This window comes from Falco punctatus (assembly GCF_963210335.1).
Source record: "Falco punctatus genome assembly, chromosome: 8".
Classification (NCBI taxonomy): Eukaryota; Metazoa; Chordata; class Aves; order Falconiformes; family Falconidae; genus Falco; species Falco punctatus.
Genome location: NC_137588.1, coordinates 32,746,922 through 32,767,946, shown reverse-complemented (window position 1 = coordinate 32,767,946; position 21,025 = coordinate 32,746,922). Strand labels below are relative to the sequence as shown.

Genomic DNA, 21,025 nt, shown 5'->3' with positions numbered 1-21,025 from the left:
AGCAGGCAGATGGGTATGGCAGCACTCGTGAAGGCCTGGGACTCTGAGTGCACCCATTAGCTCATGTGGTTGTGGCAGTAATCGGCCATGGAGGTAGATAACTTGTGCTGCTGCTGAACGGCCCTCTGGATTTGTGCAGTCACTGCTCCATGGTGATGGATAGGAAAGCGTTCATGCACAAAGGACTGCTCTAGGCAGTCTGCAGGCAGTTTTACGTGGCAGGTTGGGATATCAAGGCTGTCTCGGTGTCAGTGTTGTGTGGGGACACAGGATGGGCCTGAGAAATGGGTGCCTTGTCAGATCCCAGAGCCCCGGAGCCAGGTAGCACACATTGGTGAATGATGATAACTGTTGTTTCATCAGGCAAGGAGAAGGATCTGCTCTTTCCCACAAAGGCACAATGTTTGTTTTTCACATAAGCACACAAGCACAGACACAAAAGCTCAGCCCACCTAATAGGAAGGATAAAGACAACCCTCCCAAGGCCACCCCCACCCAAGCTCACCTGATCTTCTGCACCTAATGGGTCATGCACGTGTCAGCAGCTGCAGATAACACAGCAAACAGTCCTCCTCTGCCTAGCAGCTGCTAACAGAACCTCGCTGTCAGCATGCAAAGCTAGGGCAACCAACGGGCATTTTTTTGCTAAGCCAGGTGTGGCTCCTTCCTACAGCGGCAATGCAGTCTTTGAACACCCTGAAAAATGTGACTAAGCAACGCCCAACTCGGCAGGCAGAGGTGGACAGGGAGGAGAGTGGGACCCGGTGCCCTGCAGGGAGGGACCTGAGGGCGAGGTAAAGGGCAGTGTGCTTTGCCCTGTGGTATAGATGTAGCCATTGCATGCTTTGCTTCCTCGGCCACTGGTTGGTTATGTTGGGCACCCTATACTGTTGGGTGCAAAAGGTAAACCAGGTGAGTATGGCATAGGGCCAGTCCTCTGCTCTCCTTCCCTGGGCGAGCCAGGGCAGGACCTGGAAGGACACTGTCCAGTTCTTGCTGCCAGCTCACAGCCTTACCATGCCCTGTCTTAAAATTGGTTAGGTTTTTTGCCCTCTGTTCTCCTACTGAGAAGCTGCTTGTTACTCCTCTCACAGTGAGATCCCTTCTCCCCATTTTGTATCCAGCTCACGCCCATCTGCTTTAGCACAAGTGCTATCTATAAATGTGAATGATTCTTCTGCCCTGGTGCTTTTTTTCCCCCTCTGCCCACCTTCAACCTCAAACATGTTTACAGAGAGGAATAGGGTCTCTTCTCACCATTTATTTTGCCAGGCTCAGCAGGACACACTCTCTTACCGCCTCTTTTCCTCTGACTGTTTGGATAGCACTTCTCTGTACCTGTTCCAGCATGAATTCAGGCTTGCTGAACCCTGATAACCTGAATGATGCCCTAAAATATCAGCAGAACTGTACCCGGTACCTTGTATAGATTTCCTGGATATACGTGGCTTGCTACCTGTAAGACTGCGTTTACCTTTTTAATAACCACATCAGGCGTGTGGCTTTTCTGTTGTTCATAGCAGATACATTTCAATTTACAGCAGAAACGTTATCAGTCTCTCAGTGCATGTCCTTACATTTTACGCTGTTACATTTCATCCCATCTCTGTTACCAGGGCATACCAATCCTGTAGGACTTCCTCTCATTGAAAATGTCTCCCAACTTTGTTGTTAGCAAATTTTGTTTCCCCACTTCTCAATTTTTGCGCCAAGCTGATTAATAAAATTATTCAGGTAGACTGATTCCTCCAATCCTATGATTTTGCTATCAGCCCCATCAGCAGATTTCACCCCCAGTACTATTCCTTCAGCATTTTATAGTGTTTATGTCAATCCTCATCTTCTCAAGTTTCACTAATAATTATCTAGGTAATGCCAAATCAAATGCTTTACCAAAGTCCAGGTTGATAAGATTTATTAGTTTTCCTTTGTCTGCAAATGCAATTAGCAAAGAAAGATATTGGGTTAGTCTATATATAACTTGCCTAGCTTGCACTTTAACCCATTTTCTGCTTCCCTCCATGTCTTTTGTTACTCATGGCTAACCTTTGCTCGTAAAAGCCTATAGATTTCAGTGATGGAGATTATTCAGTCTTCAGAAGTAAAGGGTAAAGAGCTCTTGAGTTTTGTGGTTGTGTTGCATGTGGTAATATCCATATGCATGCCCTTCAGTCTAAGTGTGCTGCCTCTGCTCTCTGGGGTTGTATTTTCTTCCTTGTGGAAAATGATGCAATATATTCCTTCAGCTCTTAGGTATCTGCCCTGCTGTTACTGTTGGCGATGCATTCCTCTGTAATCATGCAGCTAAACCTCTTTTGTTCCTGTTTTCCTTCCCTGTTCGGGTATGATTTGTTTTGATTTTGAGCTGTACTTTTAATTTTGGATTGCTGAAGAATAGTTTTCTCTGCACATCACTCCCTTCTCCTTTTTTCACTCGGCTTTTTGCATGCTCCTAAGGTGTCCTGCATTGTCTGCATTACAGTTCACATTTGCCTTATTTTGTCTCTTCTCTTTAGAGAGAAGTAAGATTCAGGGAGCCTCTTCTGTCTTGTGAATACTTGAAAGCCAAACAAAATATGAGTTTTGCACTTCCTGGGGATGGTGACCAGATAGCATCACTCCTCAGCATCCCTAGGGATGCAGGCTTCAGAGTTCAGGGAAAGAGGATCTGAAAATCAAGCATTTTGTGCCAAACCTTGTGGGTTGATGTCAGCAGGACACAAACATTTAGTTTTCTCACCTGTGGAGCCTTGGGTAGAGTTAAGGTTGGGGTAGGTCTGAGGTTTAGAACAAGGGTTTCCAAGTTCAGCCTGGGTGTGCAGGAGGAGCCTCCCTATTGTAAGTGTCCACAGAAACCTTCCACTGGCTGAGGCCTGCAGACCATAAACTCCTGACCACTTCAATGTTACCCAAACTGCAAGTGCCACACCTGACTCTCACCTGATGCTAAACAGCCCAGTAGATGGCATTAGCATCAAAATTACTCATATATCATGGGCCTTTTTGTTTGCCAGTGGAAAATTTTTGCACATAAGCTTTCCCTGAATTCTATTCTAAATGGAAGATTTGTATGGTTTTAAATGTGTATGTACATAACCACCAAATTATTGTATTCTTAATTACTTTTAATTGTAGGTAGTAAATAATAACCATTTATACTGATGTAGCATGTAATATCTCAAAGCACCTCTTCCAGGATGTTAGGTACAAATAAATAATGTCAGTTTGTGTCCCTAAGAGCCGACAGGCCAAATTACTTACAACTTTACAGCTTCCACAGGGACTTCTTGCAGTCTGCTTTTGCTGATTCATGGGATCTAGAAAACAAATCAACAATGAAGTTTTTACTCGACTTATTCAGCTGATTTCTCTGCTGTGGGTTCCAATCAGATTATATCGGAAGAACTTTTTTCCCCCACTTAAGTTAGTTCTCCAAAAAAGTACTTAGCAGAAAATGAGATTAGATTTTAGCCCTATAGAAATCTATGTAATTCCAAGTAATTCAAGGCATTCAAGAAGAAGAGACTGAGAGGCCAACTGCAAACCATCTGTACTCTTCAGGGTTTTCTGTAATCCAATGGAGTAGGTTTTCAGGAGAAGCAACAGCACTAGAGCAGAACTGAAAAATGCATTTGCAGGAAGAAAAACGGTACTGGTAACTCAGAGTTAAGTTCCTATGAAATAGGTGTCAAACTCCAGGCAACAGACCTACAAAGGCTTTCCAGAATCCAAATATACCACTTTGTAGGCAGCAGAGGCTGCAAAGAGAAGGATGGATGGATGTCATTTGGAAATGATGAAGTGAATGCAGAATTGGTTAGTGCGCAGATACAAGCAGGAGATCTGGTAATGAGAATAGCTCAGCATCAGTGTATCACAAGCAGAGCTTACAGAGTAACATAGCAGTCAAATTATGGAGGACAGGTTTGCCTACAAAATTATCAAGTGCTTTGGTTTGGTTTCCAAACTGATCTTGTTATCATGATACACCTGGAAATGTCATTTGACTGAGATAACAAGCAGCTAAACATGATAATGGGGATCTACAGCAGATGGAGAAATACTCAAGTTGCCATAGGAACCATGCAGGAAAAGTGTAGGAGTAAAGCATGGAACAGAAAAGCTTCTAGGAGAAGGGGCTAGTGACTGAAAAACAATTCACACAGCAGCTGTAAAGGTTAATTGAGACATTAACCCAGACTATTAATAAACTCAAGCATCAGTTGCCTTGAGAAAGAATCTAACCCTAAGAACTATTGATTGTCCAATTAACAGACACAGATGTGAAGTGCTATTAGCAACCTTACTTTTCTGGTCGTTTTTTCACGAGCTAGCAGCTCCCCCCGTTCAGCAATGATTGTGAAAAATCCCACTCCTTGCCCAATAAAGGCAGGCTGCACTTTCTGGCTTTCCTTTCCCAGGACTGATGCCGTTCCTCTGCATGCCTGTAGAGGTTGCAGTTCCCCTAACAGACAGGACCACGAATTGTTTATCTTCTGTGGACCAGCTACCAGGAAGGCACACATTTAAAGCTATGTTAAACTTGGTCTCATCCAAAGATACTTCTTAGGTCAGGAAAAAAATCCTGTCTGATCAACAAGGGAGTGGTAGAAAACTTGTATCAACATTTCTATTTTTTTTTTTTTTTAAGCAAACAGGTGATGAAAAATATATTGGATTTTATAGCTTTACTCTTTGAAGACAGACCTTTCTGCTCTGAAGAAATGATACCAATCTGAAGAGATGCTTGTGTGTGTATTTATATATATACATAAAAGCATGCATAGCCAGACTATAAGCTTCGAAAGAAATCAGCAAGAGCGCTGCATAGTTTTGATCAGATCCCAGTTTCCTAAAATTAACAGGATGATAAATTATGGCAAATTTACTTTAACATGAGTTATAATAAAATATGATCCACTTCAGCTTGTAGCCACATCCAGGCCTGCAAGGATTTGATATGACAAATGTTGATAATCGTATGTTATCCTATTCCTGCTTTCCTCTTCCAGACCTGAAGCTTTTCCTCGTTTCTTCCTCCGTACCTAGAACTCAGGGCAAGTGGCAAGGCTCAGGCAGGGCACTGCTGTGAGACCTCAGCGCTCGCCCTTTGCTGTGCTTGCATTGCACAGGCCAGGGTGGGATTTTGGTCATTTTTAGCCACTAAATCATAACCAGGGAAGAAGACTGAGAGCCTGAAAGTAAGTTATAATTAGTAGCAGCTGTAAACTAAAGATAAAAGGTAGCTTGAACTGCAAATCCTTAGCAAATGTGGTTAAGCTGTAAGCCTTTCTACGCTATTAAGCATTTTGTCAATGCCATCTTACGACAGGTTCTGGTTCCAAGTGCAACACTTTTTTTTAAGAGAGGAAAAAGCAAATGTATGATGGGGGAAGCAAATCTGTGTTTACTACCCAGTGCTCCAGGACCAGATGCTGAGGGGCCGCAGAAACATGCACTAAAGATAGCTGGCCTGTCTTGGGTGTTGGAGAAGTCCTAGGTGGAGGAACTGATCACCTGTGATGGTTGGGAAAGGTCTAGCATGTGTCAATCTGTGTCTCTGTTGGGACCGGTTGTCCTCAAGCAGGAGGGAAATAAAACACACAAGTGGAATTCTTGCCTGAGTTGTTTTTGCTTAACATTTTCCCAGGAAAATTTCAGTGGTGGTGGCATGCATTACAATACCATGCAATTATATTATATTTTCAATTATTTAAATTAATTCAATTAAAATGTCAAGTGATTGGCAGGGGAGGAACTAACATGTTTGGAGGGCAAGAGGAGTGCAGTTCTGGCCAAAATGTTCTTTGATAAACAACATGACTGTGCTGATCTCTTTGCCTGTGGTTCCAGAGGAGAAAAATGCAGCTGAAAAAGCCCCTTTTTTTTTCCCCTGCAGTGACAAGGGTGCTTCTAAAAAGGCAGAAGTGGGGAATTTTATTCCTGTGCAGTGGTAATATATTATGTCTCTGTAAGGGAGATTATAGGCGTAGGTGCAACAGGCAGTCCTCACCAGGGGTCTGTTAGCTGATGGATGGATATGTGCTAAATTAGAGGCCAATTAAAGCTTATAAATATATTTTAAAGACACAGTGCTCATAAGGTGCTATTCTTATTTGCTAGCCAAAGGCAAAGATGTTTTGAATGTCACTAGGAAAGCAGGAATGTGCTGGTAGAAGATGGGAACGTCAGGGTGGCTTTCATGGGGCATGAAGCTGTTACCGCGGGGATGTTCTAAATAAACTATTTGTCTGAAATATGTTCTCCTTTACATTTTTGCTTCTGTGTGGATTCTCACATAGGGAATCACTAGCATCTTTTGTACGATGGTTGTTATAGGTGGGTAACAAAAGAGCTGGAGAGCAGGGGAGGGTGTTTCGATGAGATGCGGAGCAGAACCACAACCTTGCTCAGCACAGCTGCGTCCGATCCTGCCCTCCTCTTGTGCTGACTGATTGAAGCCAGAACAAGGGGCCTCTGCCCCCGGTTTTAAGAAATAACGCGGCTGCAGTCCATTTGGTTTTGTTGCCCGAAAGCCATGCCTGGCCTGAGAGCTCACACACAAGCCGGCCCCTCTCTCCCAGTTAGCTCTGCTGTTGCTCTATGAAGGACAAAAAGCCTGCATGGCTGGTGCCCATGTATGCAGTAACTGGAGAAAAACAGGAGGAACAACGTGTTTTCTCTGGAGGCCAGGCCGTGCCACGGCTTTGCGTGGTGAGTGAAGATCGGGGCCCTGTTTGGTGGTCTCTGCCCACACTCTGCTAGATCCCAGTGGATCCCAGCGGTGGGCTGTCGTCCCCCTGCTCCTACAGCCTGTATGAGAACAGCTTGGAACCCTCGCTCCTCCAATTCCTATCTTTCACGGGGTGGGTGGGGGGAGAATGTTTGTAGCCATGAGTTTGAAATTGTTTTAGAGGTTTCCTATCGCTTTAAGCGCGGCGGCAGCGCAGAGCGGCCTAGGGCGGGCACTGCTGCCCGCACTAAAGATGGTGGCGGCGCTGACCCGGAAGGGGCGGCCGGGCCGGGCCGCCGGGTGAGGCAGCGGGAGGGCGGGTTTCCCCAGCTCGCCGCGGCCGTGCGGGGAGCCGAGCCCAGCCGAGCGGGGCGCGGGGGTGCCGGCAGCCGCCGCCATCGCAGCCCGCATGGGGCGGGCGCGGCCGGGCCCCGGCGCGGCCTGAGCGGGGCCGGCGGGCCGCCGGGGCGGGCTCGTCTCCCCGGCAGGCGGCCCGCCCTGGGCCGGGGGCGCCTCTGGCGGGGCGGGCAGCCGCGGCGCCATGCAGTGCGCGGACCCCGCGGCGGCCATGAAGGGGCCGGAGGGCGAGGGCAAGTCGGAACAGCCGCCCTCGGCGGGACAGAGCGGCGGCAAGAGCGGCGGCGGCGGCCGCGGCGCCAAGGGCTGGCAGTACAGGTGGGCGCGGCGGGCCCGGGAGCCGCGGCGCTGCGGGGCCCGGCGTGGGGCGCGGGACGCCCGAGTGCGGGCCGGGGGGGGCGCCGGGGCGGGCGGGGCCGCTCGGGGTGCCGGGACCGCCCGTGGCGCCCGTGCGGCGGTGCCGGGCCGCGGGGGCTGCCCGGGGACCTGCCGCGGCGCCTCCCCCCGCGGCCCGCTTCCCCCGCGCCGGACGCGGGACGGGCGTGCGGCTGTGGCAGGGCTCCGTGGCTGTGCCAGCCTTCCCCGCAGCTAAACTGTGCGCCGAGTCCTAGCTCCGGGGGTCGTCGTCTTTAAGCACTTGATGGTAGTCTTCTTTTTTTGACGCTTTCTCTTTGTTGTTGGTGGAGAAGCTCGGTGTGCGCGGAGTTTGTGCCTTATCTGACTTGTTTCCAGAATGCTGGGCCCACCACACTCGGCAGGAGAGAGCGGGGAAAGCGGGAGAAGCCGGGCACGCAGCGCTGGTTTGATACGGATCCAAGCTAAAATGCTTCCTTGGAACGATTTGCCTGTGTGTCCAAGGGACTTGAGGGTCTCCACGCACTTTTTTCGGACTTGTTTTCTGGTTGAAAGGGTTCCCGCTCACCCCCCGGCAGCGGGCTCCCTGCGGCGTTGCTTGTGAGATTCCCCAATCTCTGCTTTTCGGTCTCTCATCCTTGACTGGAATTGTGCCCTGTTGCTGTTGAAAATACTGCTGTTATGTGAAGTTTGCACACTTCTCCTTCAAATGGAGCCTCTCCAAAGCTGTCATCTGCCAGCCCAGATGGACTGGCTTGCCACTTCCCGCATGTGGCAACGGCAGAAGTGGCAGAAGTGGAACGTGGCGCATCTGTGTGCGGTGCAGGATGGGGGCTCTCCGGGGGCTTGGAGAAATGGGCACCAGGCGGGGCAGGCAGTGAGTGCCTGGTGGTTTTAATAGGGAGAGAACAGCTCGGTCATCGCTGAGAATCTGGGTCACCAATAATTCGCTTTTCTGGTGACTAGTGCCGGAAAGAAAAGTGGTGATTTTGGGGCCAATATTTCAGGCTGTTAGAGAAAGCTTCTTGTCAGGTTCAGTTATTGGTTGTCTTATCCGCTGTTCCCAGTCACCTCCAAACTTTTTGTTTTTTGCTCAGGATTCAAACATAACTCTGAATTTTCTAATGCAAACGTCTATTACTCTGACCAAGCATTTTGCAAATGTTTCACGTGTGAAACACAGGATTTAATCTGTGAAATCTAAATGGGCATATTTTATATTTTTTATGTGGAATTGGAGGCAGTGGAAGGGTTGAGATACCTGATTTGCCTGAACCCCTTTTTGCTGTAGTGTATTTGAGATGGTGGTCACAGATAACCGCTATGCAGTTAAATTCCACTTTTTAAAATCATTCTTTCAAGTGTTTTGTTTTCTGTTCTGGTGCTGTGGCTTGGAGGGCAAAAGTTGAACTGACTTTCTGAGTGATAGCCAGGTTGGTGGCTTGACAGCTGTGAGTAGGAACTGTCCACGTTATTTTTGAAGCCATTAGTATCTGGTTTAATTTACTGTAATACTCTAGTGCAAAGTATTCTTCAACCCCCCCTTTTTTCTTTCTAGATGATTGGGACAAGTTTAATGTACTAATTGTATTATTGTGGACACTTGAGGTACCTCAATGTTAATCTCTGCTCTGTTGGGAATCAGTTACTTACTCCTATGTGTGTCTCGATATCTAGTTACCCACAAATTATCAGCTTTCCCCCCCTGACTCTCTTGTCCTCCTGGATGGAGGACTACTGTAGCTTAGTTTTCACTTTGTGGATTACTTCTAGTCTACAATGTGTTTGACAAAAGAAAGACCCTTTTAATAATCAATGTCTAAAACACAGAGTTTACAAACGGATTTGCTGGGAACTTCTGGTGGAAGTTTGATCTTTAACTTTTACAGCACAGACTGTGAGCAATGCATGGCCGCGCAGCTTGGCAGAAGAAGGATCCTGAAGTACCTGCTCAGTGTAGACTGCATCTGGTGCAGAACTATAGCTCTATATTTGGTGAAGCAACCTGTCAAAACTACTGTAGCGTAGTTGTCAGACAAATGGGACAACAGGTACTTGCTACTTTAATGCTCCAAATGGGGAATTATGACTATGGGAGAAGAAAATATAAAATCTCTAGCACTGCTGGAACCTGAAATAATGAAAACTGAATCTCTCAGAGATGTGGAAATTCACACGTCCTTGGGGTAAAGTGCATGCCTAGAAAATAAAAAATGAAGCAGAAAGTCTAATTTTATATTTTTGTAGGGGAATAACAGGGAGATTTTAAAATAGCTGTGATAGTTAGACCAAACATTTATCATAGTGGAGAAGCGACAGCCAGAGGCTGCCAGACACTTCAGATGATGTCAAGATACAAGCAGAAAGTCTGCAAAGAGTTTCAGCTGTATCTGGTGTATGGTGAGTTTAGGCAGCTGCTACAGCAGTGCCTCCTTTGAAGTTTGTAAAGGCTCGGTTTCTTCAGAGGGCAGGAAGATGCGTGTTTTTTTGGTTGTTTTTTGTTTTTCTTAATAGAAGTTAAGAGTTCTTGAGAAACTGCTCTTCTAGACGTCTAACAGGAAATGATGTTGTTTACTTTTGTGTATATGATCAGAGCAACCAACCCTTGGCTGCATTTTCCTGTCTGGGGTCAGCAATAGTGTGAATGCTAACTTGCTATTAAGTAGATAGAAAGAGCCTAAAAGGCACACTAAACTATTTATGCCTATTTTCATTTAGAGAAGCGGTTACCATGAGGTGAGACTTCCAAATAGCTTCAATTTTTTAAAAGATTACTTGGTATAGTAATTCAATATTATAATGTTTTCTAAACACATTCTTTACTTTCAGCAGTAACCAAGCTGGGAAGTAAGTATAGCATTGCCCATATGAAGAATTATTTGCGTTCAGCAATTCTGCTTTTGCATTTGACCATCTTCATTTGGTTTTTGCCTTGCTCTAGGTTAAATAAACGGATTAGTTTCAAAGCAATGGGAGAAGGGAGACAGCCTGGGCAGGTACTTCTGTAACGTGTGGGTTGTAGTCGTTCAAATAACATAAAAATTTCACAGCCAGAAAGCAGAATCTCTGTCTATGAGCTAAATAGAGAGCTGTTAAGGAGAAGCATAACAAGTTCTTTCAGCCTGGCTTGAGGGGCTCTCAGATAATTTTGAGAAGTGACTTGCAATTATTGGTCCTCATTTATCTATAAAATTAAAAGTTTAAAGCATTGTGGTTGACTAGAGACACAAGATTGTCTTTCCCAGTTGGAGACATGCTAATGTGCCATCCTCTTACATTTTTCTTAGGGTTCTGCTCTCAAGTACATAAACCAATTCCCAGCATTTCTTCCCTTGCTGGTAGAAATACATGAAAAATGTTTATGAATTTCCCAAGTGATTGCTGATTTTAAGCTTGCAAGTTACATTTTGAAACTGATTTGCTTTTCAGTTCTGCATATATTTTTGTGGCTAGCTGCCCTTGTTCTCTATTTCTGCAATGGTTTTAGCATCTGCTCACTGTAGATTTAGCCATATATATTTATAAAATGCTACAGATTGTGTTGTTTGCTCCTTTTTTAAAGGAAGCAAGTTAACTTTAGTTAGCTGTTCCTGCAAGTTTACTTAAATGCTGCAGGGTCATTCATGTTTGTTAGTACAGGAAAAACATGGATGAAAGTAGGTTCCAAGGAAGAGTTAACTTGCTGGACTAATATTACTTGTTTAATTTTTATTTTTTTTTTGCAAGAGGTAGCAATGGCAGGTAACCTAATGACAAGCAGAAGCCACACAACATGAGGAACCCTGTTATCAGCTTAAGGCAGATTCTCTTGCAGAACTACTCCAGGTGGCTTTGGGCTGGAGTAAGAGGTGCAGAGAGTAAACAAACAGAAATGCAAACAAACAGTGGAGAGAGGGTTTTGGCAAAGAGAGTAACATGGTAACATTTTGGTATCCAATGCAAAAGGATACAAAACTTTAAGCAAATGAAATAGTTGCTAGTCTTCTAAGGGCTTTGCTTATTTCACAGTGGATACTATGTAAGCAGTCTTCATAAATGGTGGAAAAAGGGAGTAAACAATTACTGACTTGAATTCAGTCTTGTCTGTTTGAGCACGTCAGCAGGTAACAGAAGAGCTTGTAGCTGAAACACATGAATATGTTTTAATTCTGTGTTTCAAGATGATCATGAACTTTTCTTCGTGAATGTATTTTAAAGGGAATGCTTTTTTATGAGTTGGACCCCACTTAACTTGGAGGGTGACTGACAGTCCTTTGCACTTCAGACATGTGGAAGCAAAACCTGTGAGACTGCGGTAGGCTGTGGAAGAGTTAATGATTTTTATTTACACTGTCTTGCAAAAATGATCTAATTAGTAAGAAATGGGATTGTCTTGAAACTGATACAATCTTCTTGAGCAGATGTTGATAAGAATCCTTTTTACTGAGGGAGGTGTTCATGTCATTCTTAGTTGCAAGAAAATATATAGAGCCTTTCTAGTTTCTATGCATTTCTAGTCATGTTCCAAGAGTGTTTGATCTTGGGAGGATAAAATTTTATCTGTTTGGCCTCTAAAGCTGAAACCAGCTTGGTAGAAACAGATATAGGAGGTAAAGGCATCCCAGTGTTCAACAACGCTTCATGCTGTGAACTTCTCCCTTGCTGGTCCTCCATTCTTGTCTCTGACTTAACATTTCTCATCACAGTATTAATATAAGCATTGAATTGTTGCATAGGCTGCAATAGAGTGTGTTAGCTGACCTAATTAACTCTGGCCTCCTGAGAGCAGGCCAGAATTTAAGTTAAAAGTCCCTATCACTTGATAAGACAAAAAGAAACCTAAACCTTGATGTAAATGTTAGTGTCCTCCTAGGACAGTTGTCTCTAATGTTGGTACTCCTAGTACTTCCTTCTAATTACCTGTCTCCCTCGTTTCTTTGTGCACTGCTTAAAACAAAGTTCTTTGGGATCCTATGTGGAATTCTTGTATATTTGCTGTCATCAATAACTGTAAACCCCTTGTTGTGCACAGTGGTGGAGGGGGAGAGAGGCTGTCATTTTGTGGCATTACCTGGGAAGTTTGGCAAGGGCTGCTCCTGCATCTGCTTTGCTCTTACAGCCCACCCTGCTTCCTCGGTGTCCTGCTGTTGGAAGAACCTGCCGGCACTGTGACATCGAGGCACTGGCCACCAGTGGGGTGGGGTTTCTGCTGGCCCTGCCGTGACACTTCTGCTGCCAGCTCTGCTGTCAAGCCTGTGTCTGAGTGAGCCTTGGTCTTCCTTCTGTTTCTGGTGACCTGTGGAGATACCTCACCACTGTGTGACCTTCAAAAAGCCCTAACTGCTCACTTTCTGGCTTGTCGGGGGCCTTTTGAGGTGTAATGAACTGGGTGCTAAAAAGAAGAGTCTCTTGAGTGGCTGCTGTGAAATTCAGAATTTATTTTTGGAACTTCATGTGTTCTGTTCCTTTTTATTGTTAAAAATCTGATCAGGACTACTGTCATGTTTGTTTGCTGTGCTGGAAGGAAACAGCTGAAAAACCTGGTGCCTGAATTTCTTTATCCTCATTTGAAACTTTGCTTAAAGAATATACCATATTCATAACACCAATTTGAAATGCTGCCCTTCATGTGATTTGCTCATTAGAATAGATGAGAAGCCCATATTTAAAATGGTCAGCTGGTTATATCCACCTCAGGATCCATTCTGTGTTATTAAAATATTAAGGTCATCTTTTATCAAGCCTATTTTACCAGCTGCCAAAGCCCCAAGTGCTTCTCAAAATGCAGGTGAGCCATTCATGTTCACACATGTATTTACGGCCTGGAAGAATGGGGTTGGAGCAGATGGAAGCTCAGATGGGTTGTAAATTAAGAAGTAAATCTCTGTGTGTGGGGTAATAAGTTTAACCTGGGGAAACAGGTTTGGGTAATTTTAACAGGAGCTTCATGGTGGCTGATGTTCTAGTGAGGAACCCGAACCCAGTTCCTGGACCAGGTCAGCACGGTCTGGGTTCCCTTCTCCAGCCCTGTGGCTCCTCAGGGAGTGGCTGTCGAGCCCTGTCCCTCTCTTGCTTCTCAGAGCATCCTGGTGTTGAATGGGCAGGCCGTAAAACTCGCTAGGGCAGGGGTGACAAATAGGGGAGTTGGTTCTGGCATCACAGGGTACATGTGTTCGGTACTGGGATATTCATTTGGAGTTCAAGTTAAGCTAAACTGAAAAAGCACAAGCTCTGAATGGCTTTAAATAACCAATAATTTGTATTTTCCGTGGAATAGATCTCTATAGGGGTTAATGACCATTACAACTGTCTATCCTTCATTAAGTGCAAAGGGTATTTTCAACTTCACCTTTTCTAATATAAATATGTAGCAGCAAGTTAATTAAAATTGCCTACAACATTAACATCCTGTTCTGCCCCACACTTTCTCTCTCAAGAGAGAGGATGAAAAACAAACTGTATGTGTCTGACCTAATCACATTGCTTAATGCAGAAGCAGAAAGTGCCAGCTGCTGCTGTTAGGTTATCCTAGGTAGGTACTTACTGTATCATGGAATTTAAGGCATGTGTGCAAGGACCCCTGTTTACTTAAAGAAGTTTCCTTGATGTGCACTCTGATCACTTGCCAATGCTGATGAATTCTTGTAGGTGATCGCAGCCCGCTGGTAATGTTGCTGGACAACTTTCTTTTTAGGATGCTTGCAAAGCTTGTACCATTTCAGATTTTCTGTACTCTGTGTCTAATGCTGAAGTGGGAGAGGAGGGCAGGATGAAGTGGGGTGGGAGAAACGCTGTTTCTTTGGGTGTGTTAAGGTGACAACCTTACATCTGACAACCTGCCCTGGAGCCAGAATGTCAGTGTCAGGGGAAGGCTTTTTGCTATGGGTATGTATTTTTTCTTTTTCCTTCCAGGTGTAAATTCCTGAGTTTTCAATGAAGCTGGCAAACTTTAAAATCTTGATTAATGTTTAGGCATTGACAGATCAGTTTCCTGAAGAGACCGCTTTGTGTGGAGAAGTTAGTTTCATTCCTAGCAGTGGAGATGTAAAAGAAAGCATGAGATCTGCTGGGCAGAACTGCAGCAGGATGCTCTATTAAGGAGCTGGTTTCTGACCCCGCCTCTGATTTCCTCTGTGGTAATAGTCTATTGTTTAAACTGGTTTTCCCCTTTAATCACTAACATTGTGTTCCTCTTTTTCTCAGAGGCGTAGTCTGAAACAGTTGGCTCCAATTTTTGCAAAACTTTTGCAGGGTCACAGCTGCAGCTGAAATCAGCAGAAGCTGTGATTTGAATGTATGAATCAAATGAAAATTGGACCACAACTATCTCAAATTTTGAGAGGCTGAAAATTCGTTGCACCTCAGTTCCCTATATGTAAAATGGGATCATAACATTCTTGTCCTTTTATTGTTCGGTACATGACTCCTTCATAAATGTTGATGATAAGCACAAGAGAAGAAAACCATAAGGAAACTCTTTATTAGCACATGAGTGCAAAATGAATAATACCTGATGCTCATTGCACAATGAAAAGGAGTGGTTTTGAATAGTTCCTTGTCTGGGAATCACTGTTCACTTAAAGCACTGAAGAAGAAAGTAGTCCTGCTCTTTTTATATTGTCATAATCATAGGTGGTTAAGTTAACGCTTGTATTTTCTTAATTAGAGTTTAAACCTTCTGAGTACCTTATGCCTCAGTTTTAATGTAGGAATATTTTTGATTTCTCTATATCTAAGAATTGTAGAATAGTTTGGGTTGGAAGGGACCTCTGGGAAATCCTGGTCCAGCCATCCTGCTGAAAGCAGGGCCCGCGTCAAAGTCAAAGAGGTCATTCAGGGCCCCTGGCTGAGTTTCGGGCATCTCCAAGGATGGGGATGCCACAGCCTCTCTGGCCTCCTGGCCCAGGGCTTACCCCCCACCATTGTGAAGATTTTTTTTTTTCCCTTGTGTCAAACAAGGAGTCTTTTTTGCTACAACTGTTGCCGCTTGCCCTTCTGCTGTAGCTCTCTGAAAAGGATCTGTCTCAATCTTCCCCATATGTAGGGAGGACAGCAGTGAGATTCCTGTTAGGCTTTCCCTGCTTCTGAAGGAGGCTGAGCAGACCCAGGTCCCTCAGATTTTTCTTGGCTCGTGTGACACACCAAGCTTGCACTGATCCATGGGTCAGTCCATCCCAGGTGCAAGGCTTTGCATTGCTTTTGTCGTAGGTCAGGTGGTCTTATTCAGCCTGTTCCTCTGGACTGTCAGGATCCCCCAGAAAGGCAGCCCACCCTCCTGCGTCCTGACTGCTCCTCTCGCTCTGTTCTCGCCTGAGGGGTTGCACAGAGTATCTGCTGGTCTGTTGGACAGCTTGGAGGCATTTAGCGGTTTTGAACCCTGAAATAGACTACTTCTAACTGGTTGCTAGTTAGACTTCAAACTGTTGGCTGTTGCTTCTTGAGTTGGTGATCCATGCAGTTTTTTGCCCGTGTTGTAGCCCAGGTTTATGGCCCTTCTTAATATCTAGATAACATAGTGGATTAAGCGTGGTTTTGCTTGCTTGGAGGGTGGTAATAATTATCCTCTCTATTTAATCTGATATGTTTCAATAAGCGGTTCAGAAATATTAAAAAGGCAAAGTGCTTACCTGGAGTGTAGTGTATTTACCTTACTGGTGTATTACATTTAACAGTCAGTGTTTTATTGCTGCAAAGCCCAGGATCACAATGTGTAATTGTCAGTGTAATCTTTTAAAAGTCATAATTACAAATACATCTTAAAACTGGAAGGGCATATCTATGCATTTCTAATAAAGATAAGAGCTACTAGACTAGAAACAGACCAAAATGCCTTGGGCTGCAATGTGTAGTAAGCTACACAGCACTGGACTGTGCTCAGAGTAACTAAACAATGTGGAGGTTTGCTCCACCAGTTTCTGTGAATAGTGCTTACCAGGGTCCGCTGCTTTCTGAGGTGGTGTAGGTAGCAAACAGCCCAAAACTGCAAAGATGCTTACCCGTCAGTGTGTTTGCCTTGCTTATGTTATGCCAGTACTGTTTGCTGAGCAGGGTTGCTTTAACTTGACTGTTGGAACTTTCTGAAATTAGACTTCAAGGGAAAGTTTTAAGTTTTGTTAACAGTAGTGTGTGAAGCCGTGCATTATGGTGGGCTAATGTAAACTGGTGACATAAATGGTAGCAAAGCTGCAGGCAACAATCATTCTCCAGAGGTATCAAGTGGAGAGTTTAGACCTTCTGAGCTGCCTGTTTTTTTGTACTCTCCAACTCTAAAATGTTGGCTAAATTGACAGTTTTCCCAGCAATAGCTTGAATAGTAGTTATCATTGCAGAAAAATCTGCAGGGTTGGCTACTAACTCTTGAGTACAGTGTCAGTTGTGCTGTGCTGACGCAAGTCCGCAAATAAATTGTATGTGAGTGGAGTTCTTGCTGACTTGAGCTGTTCATGTACGTGCAAGAGAAATTGCTTTGCTGAAACTTGCTGCAGTTTTTTTTTTCCAGGCAGATGTATTTTGAGAGTTAAGGAGCTCTCTAAATGATAAAGCAGTTAAATAATCAGCTTTACAGTGGTCCAGTGAGAGCTGTGTTTTGCTACTTATTGATTAAATATTCTCTCTCTCCTTTTTTCCCTGTTGCTACCCAGTAAAAAGTTTCATTTGTGTATAATTGACCTGTGGCATTAATACACAAAGGAGGAGAATTGAATGCAAGTTTAATTAGGATGGTTTAAAAAAACCCCTGTAAGTCTGATTTATTGTTCTGTTTGAGAACTAGTGTTGATAGAAAATTCAGATGCAAATGCAACTGCTGCGTTGGTAGCAGGGGCTGGGCAGGCTGGGTGGTGGCAGAGCCCCTCACCTCTGGGATGGGAAGCCTGGGCTGCATCCAGCTGGGCTCATGGACAACTTATTTCAGCTCTGCCACACGCTTTCTTTGTGGCAAGCTTGCACTTCTCTTCCAGTGCATGTCAGTGCTCCCAGGGGTTTACAGGAGTACCTTAAGAGAAGGGTGTATATATACAAAGAGGATGTGTGTCACTAGCATGCTTGTGGCCAAGTGGTATTCTGAAGCATCCCCAAGGTCTACTGCCAATGTTCTTGTCATATGATTTGACCTTTATTCCTTGTAATTGTTGTGTTTGACTGTTCAATTATAAGTTTAGAAACCGTGAGCTGAAGAACAGGAGCTTTGCTGCTGCTTTTTGGTTGACTATAAGGCACTGTTGGTGAATTGCACAGCAAGGTTAGTTTGCTCTTTCTTCCAAAAGCCGTTTGGAAAAGGAGAGCTAATTAATTGATGCAGGCACTCTGTAAGCGACAGAGGCTTGTGCCTCACCTTGTTGGGTGTCCTGGGGAGTCTGCTCTTGCATCAGTGAGCTATGGGACTGGTTTCTTGAAGAGTAAGTGATCTTTGTAGTTGCAGAAGTTCTGTTGCTGACACAGGGCTGTTGTGTGGGTTTTTTTTTCCCTTTCTCTTTGCCCTCGCCCTTCCCCTCCATGTAACAAAAAGGGGAATCAGTGTGCTGTAGATAAGCACTTTGCAGTGGACACTGAGGAAAAAGCAAGCTACTGCCAACAGCGAGCCTGTGGACAGAGAGATGAACAAGTTCAGTGAAAGCGGTTACTGCTTTTTTCAAACCGCTCTTTGATTTGCACTGTTACGATCCTGATTTCTTTCTTCCTTTCCTTTTCTTTATGCTTTTCTAGCTTTTAATCTGGAGACAGTCTCTTTCACCTGGTTTTTGCATCTTGCTGTGAGCTCACTAGGAGGGAGCCTCTTCCCTTGGCCAGGGCCTGAAGGCACTGTCATAACGGCGGTGGTGGCAGCTACAGAGGCTGGATCTCCCTTCAGGAGCCCTCCCTGACATCTGCATGGGCTCCAGGCCCCTGGTCGTCCTTCCTGCTGGAAGCAAAACAACATGTACACAGCTGCTGCTTGAAGTCAGGCCTTACGTGAGTCCGTGGGGAAACCTTTGGCCGCTGCGTTTGCTCTTCAAACAGCTGTTGGGTCTTCAGAGACCTGGCTGCCCAAAGTATCCCACGTGGTGCTGTCTGGGTCCCAGCAAAATTCAAGTCATCAGAAGGGCAGTCTTAGAAGTTTTCTGTCATCACTTCCCAGATAGGTGTAATTTTGTGCCACTGCTAGGGGTGATCTGTTTTGTATGCGTTTTTTGGGGAGAACTGCACCATAAGGGGTATGCAAAAAGGGTGGGGAGGACTCTGTGCTGGTGTTTCTTGGAGAAAATGTTGGCCCAGCACTTGTCAGGTGCGAGCATGGGTGTCTTGGCCGAAGCTCCTGAAAGACGTCATTCTGAGACTACTGTTCCTCAGCATCTGTGTTCAAGACTTGGGATGCTGCACATGTAAACAGGATACAGGGGAAATCTGGCCTGACTATCACTGTCTTACTCGTCCTCCAGGACAGGAGACCACCCTGCAAGGCACTAACAGCTGCGGCAGCTTAAGAGGCATACTAGAAAAGGATAAATAAACTAACAATAATCCTTTGTGACTGTTTTATTCCTATTGTATTTAGCACTTACACATGGAGAAATCTGGCTTGTGGTAAACATCTTTGAAATTGGGGAGGGATAGTTTTCTGGAAAGAATATGAGCTGATTTGTAACTTTTCATAGACTTCAGTCATTAGCTTACAGGACAATTTCAGTCCATCTCAATATTTATAAACTAAAAAAGTGTGATAAATGGGCAGTCAGGTTCAGTGGTGTTCTGCCTTTGGAAAAGAGTAACCAGATTTTGGGGAGTGGTATATGTGCTGGGCTGGAGTCCAGATGTTGTACCACAAGTTCCTGCATAATTTTTTCCTGTTTTGTGATTTGTACAGTATCCTCACTTAAAGGAGTTCAGCAAAACTTAAAATATTTTTTTTGTACATCTTTAAGGCTGACAGGTCTGTTGCAACACTTTTTTTTTTTTTTTGTCCTTTGACAGAAGGATATGAGAATTTCCACAGAAATATGGACTTTAGGGGTTGTTGACTCATTGTTGCTGTTCCTTTGACAATCTGAGACTGTGAGCATTTTGAACAGCAACAAAGCATCTTGCCTATGCAAAGATACAGGTCCCCGTAGGTACATGTGCATGCATGTAGGCAGCAGCATGGTTGCAAAGGTATTCTTAAAAAGTTGGGAAGCATCCCAGCACGGCCAGGCCTCACTGTCAATGTTGAGATAAGTTGCTCAGTGTGTTTTGTGTCAAAGTTACTTCTGAAATCTGTTTTCTAGAAGTCAGAAACCCCAATGTGGGGAACTGTAGAGGCTTCTGAAGTACACAGGTGACTTCAAAACAGGTTTTACTGTTGTTTTGTTAGAAGCAATGCTAGTAAGGGCTTTAAGGAAGATCTTACATTTTACTAACTGTGGTTATCTGTGAGCAGAGCCAGTGCCTGAACCTCCTCAACCTCTTGTTCTCAAAGTCTACTATCTTAAAAGCTTTCTGCAGCACTCTGAAGAGTTTTGCTGTTAATTCTGTACTAGTGAACTATTACTGGGGTTTTGTGTTGTGATTTTTAAAAAATTTTTTTTTAGGTGTTAACTGCCTAACAACGCTGCTTTAGCAGCAACAGATATTTGGGTTTAACTCCTGCTGTGATGGCACCAATCTTAAAATAGTTGAAAAAATGCTCTAGTTGTAATTCCATGCCTTTGTTGTTCATAAATAATACTGGGAGTGTTTTTCTGTATTCATAGGAAAGTACTAGCACTTACCCAGAAGATTAGGAGGTTAACCATAGTTCTGTAATGGGTCTTTGCACAGTTACAGGATCTACCTTTGTGAACTGCAATTTGCAGGCTGGATTTAAATCTTTTTTTTTTTAGTGTATAAATCATTACTTAAAGATAAACCTTAGTTCAAATGTTGAAAATTCCCTGGCCATGTAGTTCTGGAAGAGTATGATTAGTGCCTCTAAGGTCTGTGCTTTTACTCTTTTATTTGCTTATTTGTTTGCCTCTAGGCCCTTATATTGTCAAGGGAAATGTTTTAAATAGCAACCCAAGTTTTTCCTACCCTTCAGGCAGGCTAATCCATTACTTGCATGGGCACTAAAACTTTGCCCAGTACTTGGCAGGGCAAAACCTAAACATGGTCTTTTGGGTTTGTGCAGTTCTGTTGCAGATGTGTGAACACAATTAAGGAGGAAAATAGGTTAATCAATATTGTCCAAGAGGCGGCTCATTTAGCAGGGACCTCTGTTCCATCTCTTTGGACTTTGGCTCATCTAACATTCTGTGGTCTCCCAGCAAGCAAGGCACAGCTCAGTCTCTCATCCCTGGCACGTTATGTTCCTCCCGTGTTGCAAAGGTCAGCCCGTAAGGAATGCACCCGGCAGCTGACTGTCCTGTGTCTTGGGATCGGCACCGGCTGCTGCTGCTGCTTGTTGGGCTCTTCTATGCTGAGGTTTGGCCGTCAGTGCTTAGTTCAGGGGTCCTCAAACTTTTTAAACAGGGGGCCGGCGCGCAGATGAAGTGGTAGGAATTCATCTGCGGCTGCTTGGTTTCCCCCTCCCCCCAACCCCAGGCCCGTGGGTTGTAGTTTGAGGACTTAGTACATTTCTGTGATCTTGTGCAGGCAGATGAGGTCTTT

At 44.6% G+C, this 21,025-nt stretch overlaps 1 protein-coding gene across 5 annotated transcripts in view; it reads left to right on the top strand.

The window, feature by feature from the left end:
• The first annotated feature begins 6,802 nt into the window (after nucleotides 1–6,802).
• The window catches only part of OSBPL11 (oxysterol binding protein like 11), a 42,581-nt gene continuing 28,358 nt past the window's right edge, over nucleotides 6,803–21,025 (top strand). For 2 of the 5 annotated variants that reach the window (XR_013929981.1, XM_080399208.1), the window contains exons 1-2: nucleotides 6,803–7,033; nucleotides 20,547–20,743. Coding sequence is in view for 4 of the 5 variants with exons in the window: in XM_080399208.1 (XP_080255334.1) it covers nucleotides 6,818–7,033; nucleotides 20,547–20,743 (413 nt within the window). In the remaining variant the exon portion in view is untranslated. The other 3 variants (XM_080399211.1, XM_080399209.1, XM_080399210.1) reach the window with 3 other exon arrangements.